Raw genomic sequence first — 13,482 nt, forward strand, 5'->3', positions numbered from 1 at the left:
CGATTCAGGTAGGGTCGTAACTGGCGGACCAGGTGAACCTGGGCAAATGCCCCCCCTGGTCACAGCCGACAGATGATGTAGAGATGTAGAAGGCACCAATAGTGGCCACTGGGGGGAGTCCAAGCTCCCAACACGCTGCCTCTCCGGAGTAATAGTGCCTGATGTAAGGTGACTCAGTAAATAAGAATAATGCTGGTCAGCACAGCACTCCTGAGGTAGTGGCAACATCTGGTAGTACTGGCCGCCACAGAGGGCCCGTCGTTGGATTTCCAAAGCTCCAGTCCCAATCCAAGCAGTCCCAGTCCAAATAGGCAAACAGTCAGACAATACAAAGCCCCGCAGGAACAGCGGCGAGATGGAAAAGAAACACCGCGCCAGGATACAGGGGGGGGAGTCAGCAGAGTTGCAGTGGGGACAGGAAACCAGCTCCTCTGTCTCCCAGTCCGGACCAGGCATCTCTCCTGGGCTCCCCACCCCCTCTTCGGGGCACAGGTCGACCCCTTGGAGCTGCCCGGCCAGAGAAGAAATTCGGCACCTCTCAAGCAGTGGGGCCGAAGCCGCCGCCCCTTGTACAGAGCTGCCACCGCCGCTTCTCAGCTGATTCCAAAGGCCGACGAGAGAAAACCATGCCAGGGAAGGCAACGTCCCGGAGCCGCTCAAGGGCAGCCCCCTCCACAGACAGCCGCCTCCCTGGAGAGCTCGAACGCTGGCGTCCCACAGGAACCCCTCAGTTACCATGTCAGGGGTCCTGGTCGCCAAGGCTGGTCTCTTGTTATCTACAAGTAGTCGGAGCAATGAGGCTCGGCAGCCATTCCCGTTCTCACGCATGCGCAGAAGCACATCTGGGCTTTACAAGATTTAGCCCATATACTGTGCATATGTTGCTGTTCCAACTACTTGGTGATGTCATTCAGTGTATCTTACACCCTGTCATGTTGTATTGGATTCTCTCTGCAATGTTGAGGTGTGATCTAACTAATATATAATATGGATCCATATCCATTGAGTCAGATATGAGTCTTGGCAATTCTATGGCCCAGGTCTCTGCACATCTGCTGATCCTGCACTACTTTTTTGAGCTCTTCTATGCTCCAGCTGGTATCAGCTTTCATAGTGTCCAGCCATGTCTTTCTTTGGTGGACTGGTTTCCATTTACCACTAACTCTTCCAAACATAATTACTTTCTCCAGTGAATTTCCATGCATGACATGGCCAAAGCATTGGTGGGATTCAGAATTTTTTACTACTGGTTCTGTGGGCATGGCTTGGTGGGCATGGTGTCGCTTGGTGGGCGTGGCTTGGTGGATGTTGCAGGAGAAAGATACTTTAAAATTTCCATTCCCTCCACACTCCAGGGGAAGGTTACTGCAAAAATCCCTATTCCCTCCCAATCAGCTGGGACTCAGGAGGCAGAGAATAAATGGGGATGGGGCCAGTCAGAGGTGGAACTCAACTGCTCAAAATTCCTGCTACTGGTTCTCCAGAAGTGGTCAGAACCTGCTGAATACCAACTCTGGGCCAAAGTAAATGAGACTCAGTTCCATAATTTCCTTCCAGCAGCATGCCTGGTGATATGTGCTCCTGTACTTGCTTGTTATTTACTTTTACTGTCCAAGAAATTGTTTTATATATTATTCTAATAAATTAACTATATCACATCACAATACTGAGAGCTAAAGAAAAATGTTTTAATACTTTAAATTCTAAAGTACCAAATCTGAAATGCAGATAGAAGGAATTTCAAACAGGAACAAAAAATGATTTGTATTTGGACAGAAATGATTATAAAATACCAATAGAACTTAGATTTATATATCACTTCACAGCGCTCTGCAGCCCTCTCTAAGCAGCTTACAGAGCCTTTTCCCCCCAAACAATCTAGGTCGTCATTTTATTGACCTCGAAAGGATGGAAGGCTAAGTCAACCTTTAGCCACTGAGGATTGAATACTTGGCAGTCAGCAGAATTAGCCTGCAATGTTGCATTCTAACCACTGAACCACCAGATATTTCCATGATTTCCAATTATTTGAAGGATAAGCCACTCTCTTATTTCATCATTGTTAAGAACCCACATCAAATTGAAAAAGGAACCAAAGGCAAAATAAAAGACACTACTTTAATATAAATCAGAGATTCTTGTGCCCCATTATATTTTTTCTCTGATTCAGATCTGGCCTAAATAGGATAATATAGCATTTGGGGAAAAAGATGCAAGCTAAGAGACCAGCCCCAGAGGCCAAGATGGAGAAGATCTCCACGGCCACAATGGACTTCCCTTTGGTGCTCAGGTAGGTGGGCAGGAAGGTGATCCAAACACTACAAAAGACCAGCATGCTGAAAGTAATGAACTTGGCCTCATTAAAGCTGTCAGGCAATTTCCTAGCCACAAAGGCCACAGTGAAACTGATGAGGGCCAGGAAACCCAGGTAGGCAAGGACAGCGTAAAACATTGAAGCTGAGCTTTCATTACATTCCAGGATTGACTCTCCTACCAAGGAGTGGAAGTCCAAATTGAGAAATGGGGGAGAGGTTACCAGCCAGGTGGTACAAAGAATTGCTTGGACTAGGGGACAGGCTAAGATAATGGAGTAGGTCAATTGTTTTCCTAAGAGTTTACTTGTACTGTTCCCTGGTTTTGTGGCCATGAAGGCCAGCACCACCATGACAGTTTTTGCCAACACAGAAGATACTGCTAGGGAGAAGAGAATGGCAAAGGTAGTTTGTTGGAAGAGACAAGTGAACTTCCTGGGTTGACCAATGAAGAGGAAGGAGCAGAGGAAGCAGAGCAGAAGGGAGACCAGGAGGATGTAGGTGAGATCTCGGTTGTTGGCCTTGACAATTGGGGTGTCACGATGTTTAAGGAAAATTGCCAGAACTGCCAATGTGATCAAAGAGAGAGAAAGAGTGAGAGAAACTAAAGTGTATCCAAGGGTGTCTTGGTAGGCAAGGAAGTGAATCTTCTTGGCAATGCAGTGATCTTTGTCCTTGTTGGGATATTGGTCTTCTGGACAGGGGTCACAGCGAGCTGCATCTGAAATCAAAAAATCAAAACTTTGCCTGAGGGTCCCAGGGACCTCTGCCATAAGCCTTATTTCCTCTTCATTATTCCTCCCTCCCTCTGCTGTGGCACGATTTCCCCTTTCTGCTATGGCCAGTCCACCAAGGAAATAAGGGAATGTGCTTTGTGCATTTCATGCTGGATAAAACAAGTTCATTCTTTGTATATTATTGATGATGCTTTGGCTAAGATGCACCACCATTTCCACGCTCTTTTAGGGTGGGAAAGGGTGTGTCTTATAGTCCAAAAATTATGGTATGCAGTTGATTGTTAGCAGACATGGATAGCTGGATCTCCTCTTCTCTGACATGTCTATCAACTGATCCTAGAAGATCTGCTTTTGACATTTGCTTTACCTGTCTGATTAGAAATGGTCCCTTCTGGACAAGGGGCACATTGATAGCAGCAGACCTGCTGGCCCTCTGGAACTCTTCTCCTTTCTCCTGCCTGGCACCTCTTCATGCCACACCTGGCAAAAGGCATTTTCTGAAAGAGAAAAGGGAAATGCTTGAGATAGCATAAGCAAGGAACATGCTTCATTCATTCTTCTCCACATTCCTATTTCAATTGAAAGAAAGACTTCAAAAGAAATAGTTCACATGTGCTTTCCAGAAACCAAAAACATTTCCTAGGTAAAATTGGCAAGCAGCATTGCTGTCTCTTCCATGAATTCTGGAAATAGAAGCTGGGACTTCCGCATGTAAAGGAGGGTTGGTGACATTAAACTACAGCTTTGCTAAAATAGTAAATGATGAGGACCAACTGAAGAGTGTGAGGGAAATGAGTTTTTGGAGGAGTGAGAGGAGGTGAGCAAAATAGAAACATGAGAAATGGGTTCTTCTTTATTTATTTATTTATTAAAAAATTTTTTATTTTTAAACAAATATAAACAAACAAGACATGTAACACAAAAACATCTTCAATTACGTACAGTGTGTCGATTGGTTACAAGGTTTTTGTACATCCTTTCCATAGTCATCACTTAAACCTTATTTAAAGTCACATATTGTCAATCAAATATATTTGTTTACATTATTGTTATAATCCTTCATTTGTTTGATTACTACTATTGTTTCTTCATTTTAAATAAGGTATTCTAAACATGAATTCATTTATATTATAATAATTCATTATATCATCTTCACTATATCCAATAATATTTTTTATATCCTATTCTAAATCATTCTATTATTTTAGTATTGGTAACATTCTCTAATAATTTCCAATTCCATGTTTTTTCCATTATTAGTATCATCAATCTAATATATATGTATACATATACGTATACATTTGTATTGTTAAACATTCATTGAGTATAGCAATAGCAATAGCAATAGCAGTTAGACTTATATACCGCTTCATAGGGCTTTCACCTGTATAAACAAAACGTGCTTAATAGTCTTGTAATATCTGGTGTTACCAAGCCTCAAGTCTCTAGGTGGCAGTGTTACTTCTTTTTTCTCTGTTTTACCTCTCTCTTTAATCTCCAAACTCAAGGAGAGAGAGAAAAAAAGCTTAAAAGTTACAATCCAACCGAGCCTTGAGAAGAAAGAGAATTTTAATCCACAGATACAAAAAAGGAGAAAAATAGAAGAAGAAGGGGAAAAAAGACCAGTCCAATTTAAAATTAAGAGACATTTGTAACAATTCCATCTATAGAAAGAAACAAAATTAAAGTGAAAGAGATAACACAATAGTTTTAATCCAGGCTTAATTCACCGCTTACTTTCTTCTGTCTTCAATTTTAATTTAACTCTGTCTTTTTGGGTGTTCTCTTCTCTAATGGTAAAATTTTTCTCACCATTTCTGACACACTCTCTCTCTTGTTCTGCTTTCATATCAGGGGTCTGTCCCGATCAGGGGCTTTACGTCTCTACAGGATGGTTTAAGTCCATAAAGGATCGTCCAGCAATAGAGATATTGACAGCAATCCTGGAGCTCCAAGATTGCATGTTGTATCGTAGCAACATCAGCCCCACCCTCCCATTAAAATTGGGTTCTAATTGAGGCAACATTGAACTATTTTGTTCTCAGTGCACTTTTATTAAAATTTCTATGGCAAAATAATGGACATGTTTCTTTTTATTAAGGCAATTATTCTTTCTTGCGGTCCCTAAAGATCTTCAATGGGTGACTGTTTCATGGAGAAGGAATCTGTCAAGATGACAATCTGGGTCTGTTTGACTGTATCACTTCCTTTTGCCTTTCCTGAAATGTAGTGCTGAATCCTTTTTATCTGTTGGAGTCCCTCCCATTATTTACTCCAGTGTGTACAGCTATATCCTGGAGTAAGATTTGATTCTTGGTTTGGGGGTCCTGAATTTGATTCCACAGTGGGAATAATCCATAGAAATCACTGTTGCCCACCTTAATGGCATCCTAGCTTTCAAGGCGTTTTTCCCAATCCTGATCTTTCTGCACCTGCCACAAATGAGATCTGAAGTGTGTTACATCATAATTTTCAGCACAAAGCTGCCATGTTTTATGATTCAATGGACCTTTTTTCCAGCAAGAAGGATGTTCTTCATCTCCAGAAGAGAATGAATCTTTCCCTGAATTTACATCATTGCCCTTCAACTCACCTTTGTGGACCACATGATTGTGTCAGAGTTAAGGGTAAAATCCAGACCTGGGGGAGCCCCAGGATCAATTTGCCCAACTTTCACAAGGACAATTGATTTATTGGGGAAGAAAACCCAGTTGAGAAGATCATAACAAGCAGATCCCAGTCCATCTTCTGAGAAGGAGACTTTTTCTCCAGCACTGTTGTTGAACTGGACCTTCCTCAAGTAGGGAAGAATCTGAAACAAAACAGATCTTTGATATTTGGAGTAATTGGCTGAAAGTCACAAATGAGACATCATGGCTCCTATTCTATCATGGTCCTCATTTTAGCAGACTGGTTTGTGTCTGAGAAGTTTGTGGAATTATGTTTGTGGAGATTTCAGCAATCAGGAGTAACATCAAATGCTTAGCTACTTCCCCAACACAACAAAAGTTTGCCTTTGTGACTGGGCATTTGCATCATGGCTTTTTCCTCTCCATTTTAAACAAATGATGCTTACCTACAAAGATTATAATGCTATATTCCAAATTTCATTGTTCAGCTTTCCTCGTGCTTTACTTGGCTATATACATTTTAAAATCTTTACTTTAGCTCAATATCTTGTCAATGAGAAATGTATTTTAGGAATGAGTAAATAATTTCTTTCAAAATGGTGTAAAATTTTACCAACTTTCTCTACCTGATAGACAAAAAGAGAGAAGAAGGCAGGAACCAAGAGTGACCAAGTGGGGCCACACAGAAGGAAACATCTGCCCTGGCTTGTCCATTCACTGTCCAGAGAGGTCCATCATTTAGCCTTTGATCTAGAAAAACCTGATTAATTTCAGACCAGGAACAGGTTGGATTCAGGTGACATACAAAGAGAAACTGAGGTGGTTCTGCATAGATGCCCACATGGACTTCCACTGCCCTATTGAACCATCTTGCACAAACACACCCAGATTGTCATCTTGCTCTGGGCTGACACCTCCTCCATGAAATGATCACCTCCTGAAATTCAGAGATCCATTGGAGATCTTTCAGAACTTTTTATTATTATATTTCTTGCATGGATCTTATGGATGATTGGTTTGATTTATTTTTATTTTCCACCTCTGCCCCCTTTCAACCAAAACTACACTTAATTCATATCATTTTTTTAAAAAAAATAATTACCATTTTAACCTGTTCTGATATGCTGACATTAGATATTTAAGGAGTAATTCCAGAAATAATTATGGGAAATTTCCTCTCTAAGGATCTGTAGATGTGGGTTAAAAGTCACAGAAATTACCTGCCATGACAGGACATTTGAGTTCCTCTTTCCAAGCCTCATCATGGCTGGTCGTCCTTCAGATCCATATATTGCATGTAATGCATGTGCCAGAGCATAAACAGCATTGTAGATGTTGTAACTTTCACCAGTCATGCTTGTTTCAAACAAGGAAGATGGTACATTTTGTAAGTTCTCCTTCCCTGTACAGTATTTCATCCCCCCTGGATAAAATTTACCTGGTTTGTGAAATTCACATGCGAAGACCGTTTCCCACCATAACGGGAGAAACATATCCCCTTGTGGGTTCAAGGGATCTAAAGACAGGATGAAATCGCTGAATTCTGCGATGTCACCAGTGTGGTCCCTAAAATGCAAAGCCCCATGCAAGGGCTTTAGAGAATGCCATATATCTATATTTTCCATTGCAATAAGTTTCCAAGTGGAAGTTAGGATCCAAACGTTCTGAAGTGGTTCCGTTTCGTGATATACATAATGGTCCAGAAGCCACTGAAAATGTGTAATAGTTGCAGAGTCTCCAAAGAAAACAGTGATGTCAGCTTTAAGCCATGTTTTGGAATATGAAAGGAACTCGAGCACATTATCATTATTATGTCTCATCATTTCAGTGAAGGCCAGGCAGATCTCCTTCTCCTTGAGCATCGGCATCAGAGTTGAAATGAAATGTTCTCCACTCTCACTTTCAGAGGCCAGAAGTCCAACCCAGTTCCACTGGAAATACAGAAGCAGCTGGATCAAAGCCACATATTGAGCAGATTCCTTGGAGTCAGTTCGGAAGAAAGAAGGAAAAACTCTTCTGTCTCCCTGGGTGAACTCAAAGCCAACACTGAGCTGGAGAAAACGAGAATCTTCTTTAAAAAGCAAAGCAAAGTTTGATGGTGCCATTAGGGGTTCCCATGTGAAGGTTTATTGAGCCCATCAGTCAAACTCTGTCATTTTGAGAGAGAAGTTTCTTCACTTCTTAGGACAAGCCATTAACATATTTGCAGAGTTGTGATATGTCAGAATCCAAGAGAACTATCCATCAACCAATATTTTATGTTATCTAAAACATATCTGGCTGCATAAAATATTAAAATGAACCCAAGTACAGCATTGATTCTCTAATTCACATAGTATTGATGTGTCATCTTGGGCTTCTCCGGAGTGCTTCTGTTCTCTACCTACTCTGTAACTGCATCTTACAGAATCTCCTTACCTGTGGGACCTTGAAGATGCTTAAGATGGAAGCCATCACCATTGATGATTTTGGGTTGTCACCCCCGATGACAGAGAAAAGGGTCTCCTTCTGGTTACATTTGTAACCTGGAACCATTTGGCCATGTGTGGAGAGCAAAAGGAGGCTGGTTAAAGAAATCCTCCTATCCCACTGGACATTGTCATACATGTGGAAGCCAAGGGAGATGTTGGGGAGGAGAACCAGATCCTTGTTGATCTCCGTGACAGCAAACACCAAGGCCTGGAACTGATGGTAGTTGTTAGGCATGGGGCTATAGAGAGGGAAAAATATTCAGAAGCATTACAGAAAAGCTTGTATGTGCTGATGGAGTTTGTCCTGAATTTGATCTTTGTGGGGTTTTCTTTGGAGTAAGACGTCCCAAGTATGAATAGTATTTTTTAAAAAATGTTTTTTTATTCAACTGGTTGGATTTGTGAGAAAGGAGAAAAGGCTGTTGTAGACCATTTTATATCCCTTTACCATCCCTCCCATCTTCACTTTGGTTTGGAGTCTGTAATCCTACCCAATTTCTTCTTTAACAGCCTAATCAGTTTTTTGTCTCTTAGAGCAGCTTCTTCAGGTCTGGCATCATTGTTGAATAGAAGACTCCAGTGAGGGCCAGAGCAATGATTTACTGAGGGCCATTATTCATAATCACTACTGATTCCAAAACTGAGGATGGTTTTTTATGTGTGTAGTATTCCATACAGGAAAAGGTTTGAGCTTTTTCTTGAGTGTTCCAGCATGACTTTCTATCCAAATGAACAGTGTAAGCCAGCTTCTTAACTAGTGCAGTAAAGTTCCTAACGTGTTGTCCCTCATTACTCTGTTTGTGGTTTCTTGTCTTCCTGTTGAAGAATTCTGAAAAGTTTGAAAATCTAGCCTGTTTTTTTTTTTTTTTTTTTTAGTTTGGCTCCTTATTGAGAAAAGGACAAAGATTTGAACTACACTGGGAGGTTGAAACATCACTAGAACAAATATTTTTGAGAAAACGATCATCAACATTTTTTCTCCTCCATGTGAAACTTACATAAATGGGGTAGAATACCATAATGGGTCCATTGTAAAGTCTAGATCCATAGGCTTATGATAGGCACCGAGGGGAAAATTCCCACCAATAATGAGAGCACCAGACCTGTAGTAATATTCCTGAATCTTTAAACGTTTTGGTAAGACACAAATGGTTTGTTTTCTCACAGCAGATGTTCGAGAAGTTGGAGGCAGGAGCCAGAAGAGCAGCAGCAGCAGGAGGAGAGGCAGCCCAGTCATTCTTCTCACCTTCCCTCCTGGGGGGCACAAACAAATCAAGGTTTGTGCAGAAGCTGATTTACAGGTATCACTTGAAATCTCACCAGAGTCTGCTCATTCCACCTGGATGGCCCCAATACAAATTGATATGAAATATGTTTCCTCTTACCTGTGTTTGGGCTGCAACCAAAGAGGAAACCAATTCAGCTGAGTCTCACCAAAGCTAGATGTTGGCTCTTTCCAACATGGGAACAGACCCCCCCCCCTCTCTCTCTCCCTTTCAACTAGGAAAAGTCAAAGAATATTTATAAATCAGGTTTTACCTTGGAAGATTTTCATAGGAGGAAATTCATAGGGGATATCTTAAAAATTACTGTTCTGGTAATTGCAAGGAAAGGCAATTGTCTTACCCATGTGGCACTAGATGTTGTTTGTGCAGCAGAAAAAGAAAACATGTCGGTGTCTCTTATTGCTATTCCCCAAAGCAAATAGACTTGAGAGACAAGAGAAAGTTGGGTGTTTGACTACATGAAGCAGCCCATATAAACAAGATGGAGTTTGACTTTTGCCATCGCTTTTCCAGATAGGATGAGTGCTAATGGGACAGGGTGGCACATGGCAGTCAGTTGTACACTAATAAGTGTGAGCAATGATACCAATGCAGATTGAAATAATTGATTTATTGATACTCAAATAGAATGGGGCAAAAGTAAAAACTTTCTTCTCCCAAATAGACAAGTTGTCAGGCTAATTGAAACTCTACAGAAGGTTCTCTAAGAACTTGTTGGAGCCATAAATGTTTGTCTGCTGTATTTGTCTTATGATGTAGGTCATCCGAATCCTCAGCTGGGGAGGAAAGGATACCCCCATTCATAGTCAATGTCTTGACAAAGTGGGACTATAATAATGGGTTCATGATGTTACATGCCTCTCCTCTTTCTCTGAAGCTGGTTCCAACCAGTGTTGGTTGGAGAGAGGGAGATTGATCTCAACACTTTATCTTCAAGTTGTCTCAGTGAGGTCTTCTCAGTTCTAGGTCAGGTATCATCCATATGATGGAGATATTCAATTCCACAAGCAGTGAAGGACCAAACAATGTAATCAAGGTTTTGCCCTGGTTGCTGACAGCTGTTGGATGGGGAGGTTTAACAGCTCCAAAATCAAGTAACCGTGGGTAATTTGTCCCCCCAGTATTGGGTCATGGATGACATTGCTCTTCCATGTTTGGGACTGTAGTGCAATCTGAGGGTCTTCCGTGACACTCATCTCCTGCTCAAAGAACAGATAACTGCTATGGCCAGGAAGCTCTTTGTAAAGCTTCAGTTTGTGAAACACAACTATCTTGAACTTTGGTGAATCTGAACACCCATGAGAGGGACGGAGTGGCCTGAGTGAAGGCAGGAAGCCTTAGTTATTGGGTTTGGATTCAGCAGTGGAATGGGACCAGCATGGATTCTTCCTTCAGACATGGTGTGGTACCTCCACCTCTTTAAGAGATCTTGGTTTGCTCCCTTTTCAAGAAATTATGACTGGACCCCACTATACCGACCAATTCTCATCCACAACCAATGTCCCTTTTAAAAGGAAAGATTGTGAAGAAGGTGGTCATGCAGTACCTTCACCAGACTCTTGGTGGATTATTTAGGCCCCTTTCAATCAGGATTCAGAACTGGCATATGGGACAGAAAAGACATTGGGTCAGGGTTCCAAGTAATACACCCATAGCAAACAGAATTCCAAGGCAGGTAGGTTCCTCAAAGAATATGTTTATTTGGCATATCATATTGGTACAGGCTGGTGAAAACCAAATCTGAATATTCTCACTGATTTCGTCTAATTAAAAGTAAAAGTGTTTCCCTTTCCCAAACAATCAGTCACATGGTCCAATCAAGGTGTCATCTGGTTGCCTGGTAGCTTCACTCCTCCTCTCCCCTATCAGCTGTGGGTATGTTCCTTGGTTCCCAGGGGAAAGTATTTTGTTTTGGCTACAAAACCCGAGCTATCTGTTTTCTCCCCACCCTATGCTCAGTTCCAGAGTGGCAACACTGAAGCCTCAAAATGATCATGGTCAGGTCAGCTTCAGGGTTGACACATTGGTTTGATAGCCATGGGATGGTGGTAGCAATCCATCCTTGCTCTTCTTGACCTCTTGATGGTCTTCAACTTCAGCTTCTATATCAGGTCTTTGTTAGGGAGTGGGCAGGACTGCATTTTACAAGTTCTCTTCTTTTCTACAGGACAGGTATCAGTCTGTGTTGATTAGGAGTGCCAGGTCCCAGAACTGGCTCTGAGGGTGCCATAGTGTTTGGTGCTTTCCCCTCTCCTCTTTAAGGTATACATGAAGATATCCATCTATGTGGGGTGAGGTATTATCAGTGTGCCAAAGATGTTCTTGTCTAAATCTCTGGCCATGGTGACTCAAGCAGCATTGTTGATATCCTGTCTGAGGACCTGGTGGCTTTGGGGTTCTGTATGAGAACCCCAGTCAATCCTGAAAAAAAATAGGTGGATTTGAGTTTGAGGCTCTTCTGAATATGAGATTTTACCACCTTTGCCCCAGACAGGTCCAGTGCATAATCTGAGGTCCTTCATAACTCCTGGCTCCTACTCAAAGTGTAGTTGGCAGTTGTTTCTAGGAGATCCTTTGCAGAGGTGTGCTTTGGGTGCCAGTTGCATCCATTCCTGGTTTATGAGGGTCTGTTCACAATTGCTCCTGCCCTGGTTGTAATGAATTCTCCATGGGGCTGATCTTGAATAGCATTTATTTTGTGCAAAACACAGCATTGTGGGAAGTTATGTGTGCTCCCAGAACAGCACATCACATCTCTGCCTTATGAAGTGCACAGATTGCTAGTGTGTTTCCAGATGGAATTAAAGGTACAGTTTTGACCTTCAATATTGTATATGGATGGGACAAGGTTATTTTGAGGAATCCCCACTCCCTGGTTTCACCCATCCGGTCAGCAGGAGGGGAAATGACAGGTCCCATCTGCAAAAGACTTCTATCTCCGAGGTGGTGCAGTGGTTAGAGTGCTGTACTGCAGCCACTTCAGCTGACTGTTATCTGCAGTTCGGCTATTCAAATCTCACCGGCTCAGGGTTGACTTCAGCCTTCCATCCTTCCGAGGTGGGTAAAATGAGGACCCAGACTGTGGGGGCGATATGCTAACTCTGTAAACCGCTTAGAGAGGGCTGAAAGCCCTATGAAGCAGTATATAAGTCTAACTGCTATTGCTATTGCTATCTCTACAGACCCAGGAGACAGGACACTTCTGCTATGGAACCCACCCTTTGGGACATTTATTTTATTGATTAAATGCTAAATGGCTCATCTGACTCACAGAGAGACTCTGGGTGGTATACACAAACATTAAAAACATACTTTCTCTGCTGATGTGGAATGGGAGATGCTACACTAAAGGGATGAAGATAGTTTCATAGATAACCTGGACCAATGCCATGTAGGACTGTAAAGCTCATAACCAACATCTTGATTTGGACCCTGAAAGAGATTGGAACTCAGTGAAGCTTGTGCCACAGAGGTGTCATGTGTGCCCTTCATCCAGTGCCCAAAGTTGCCAGAAAGCTGCATTCAGCACCAGAGGAAGCCTCCATATACTTTTCAAGGGTAGCCTCAGATGGACTTTTCAAACAAGAGATGACTGGTACCTGTATGGGGCACCCTTTAAAAATCCTCCCCAACACTCCCACCTCCCTTTGCATCTGACCCACCTAGAAGTTTTCAGAAAAGTCACTGGGCTGCATAATTGTTGATGTGAGGTCATGTCACCTTCAAAACCTTAGATGGGATATTCTGAAGAGACGAATGATATACCTCTTCCATCTGCTGATGTTAGAAATACAAAACCTTCATGCCATTCAAAGCCATAGTTTTAAATTTAAAAAACTTATAAAGTAATCCATCTTTTCTATCAAGGTATACTTCCAAGTTGATCACTGGAGCCTCACTGAAGACAACAAGGGGAAATGAAAAATGAAAGATTATTAACTGATATTTTATGGTCACTAAAATCATTTGATTACCAATTATTTAATATTCATTATTTTTGACAAATGTGATAAAAAAATCAAAATAAAAGTTTCCAATTCCTGCAC

General features: G+C 41.8%; 1 protein-coding gene across 1 annotated transcript; it reads right to left on the bottom strand.

Moving 5' to 3' along the window:
- Positions 1 to 2,128: 2,128 nt before the first annotated feature.
- Positions 2,129 to 9,821, bottom strand: LOC116506714 (vomeronasal type-2 receptor 26-like). The gene is made up of 6 exons (XM_032214589.1): positions 9,777 to 9,821; positions 9,536 to 9,546; positions 8,098 to 8,389; positions 6,900 to 7,610; positions 3,417 to 3,480; positions 2,129 to 3,033 (listed from the first exon to the last, which is right to left on the bottom strand). The coding sequence occupies exons 1-6, from the start codon at positions 9,819 to 9,821 to the stop codon at positions 2,129 to 2,131; spliced, it is 2,028 nt and encodes a 675-aa protein (XP_032070480.1).
- Between the last annotated feature and the right edge of the window lie 3,661 nt (positions 9,822 to 13,482).

The sequence above is a fragment of the Thamnophis elegans genome, chromosome 1, assembly GCF_009769535.1.
Source record: "Thamnophis elegans isolate rThaEle1 chromosome 1, rThaEle1.pri, whole genome shotgun sequence".
Lineage (NCBI taxonomy): Eukaryota > Metazoa > Chordata > Lepidosauria > Squamata > Colubridae > Thamnophis > Thamnophis elegans.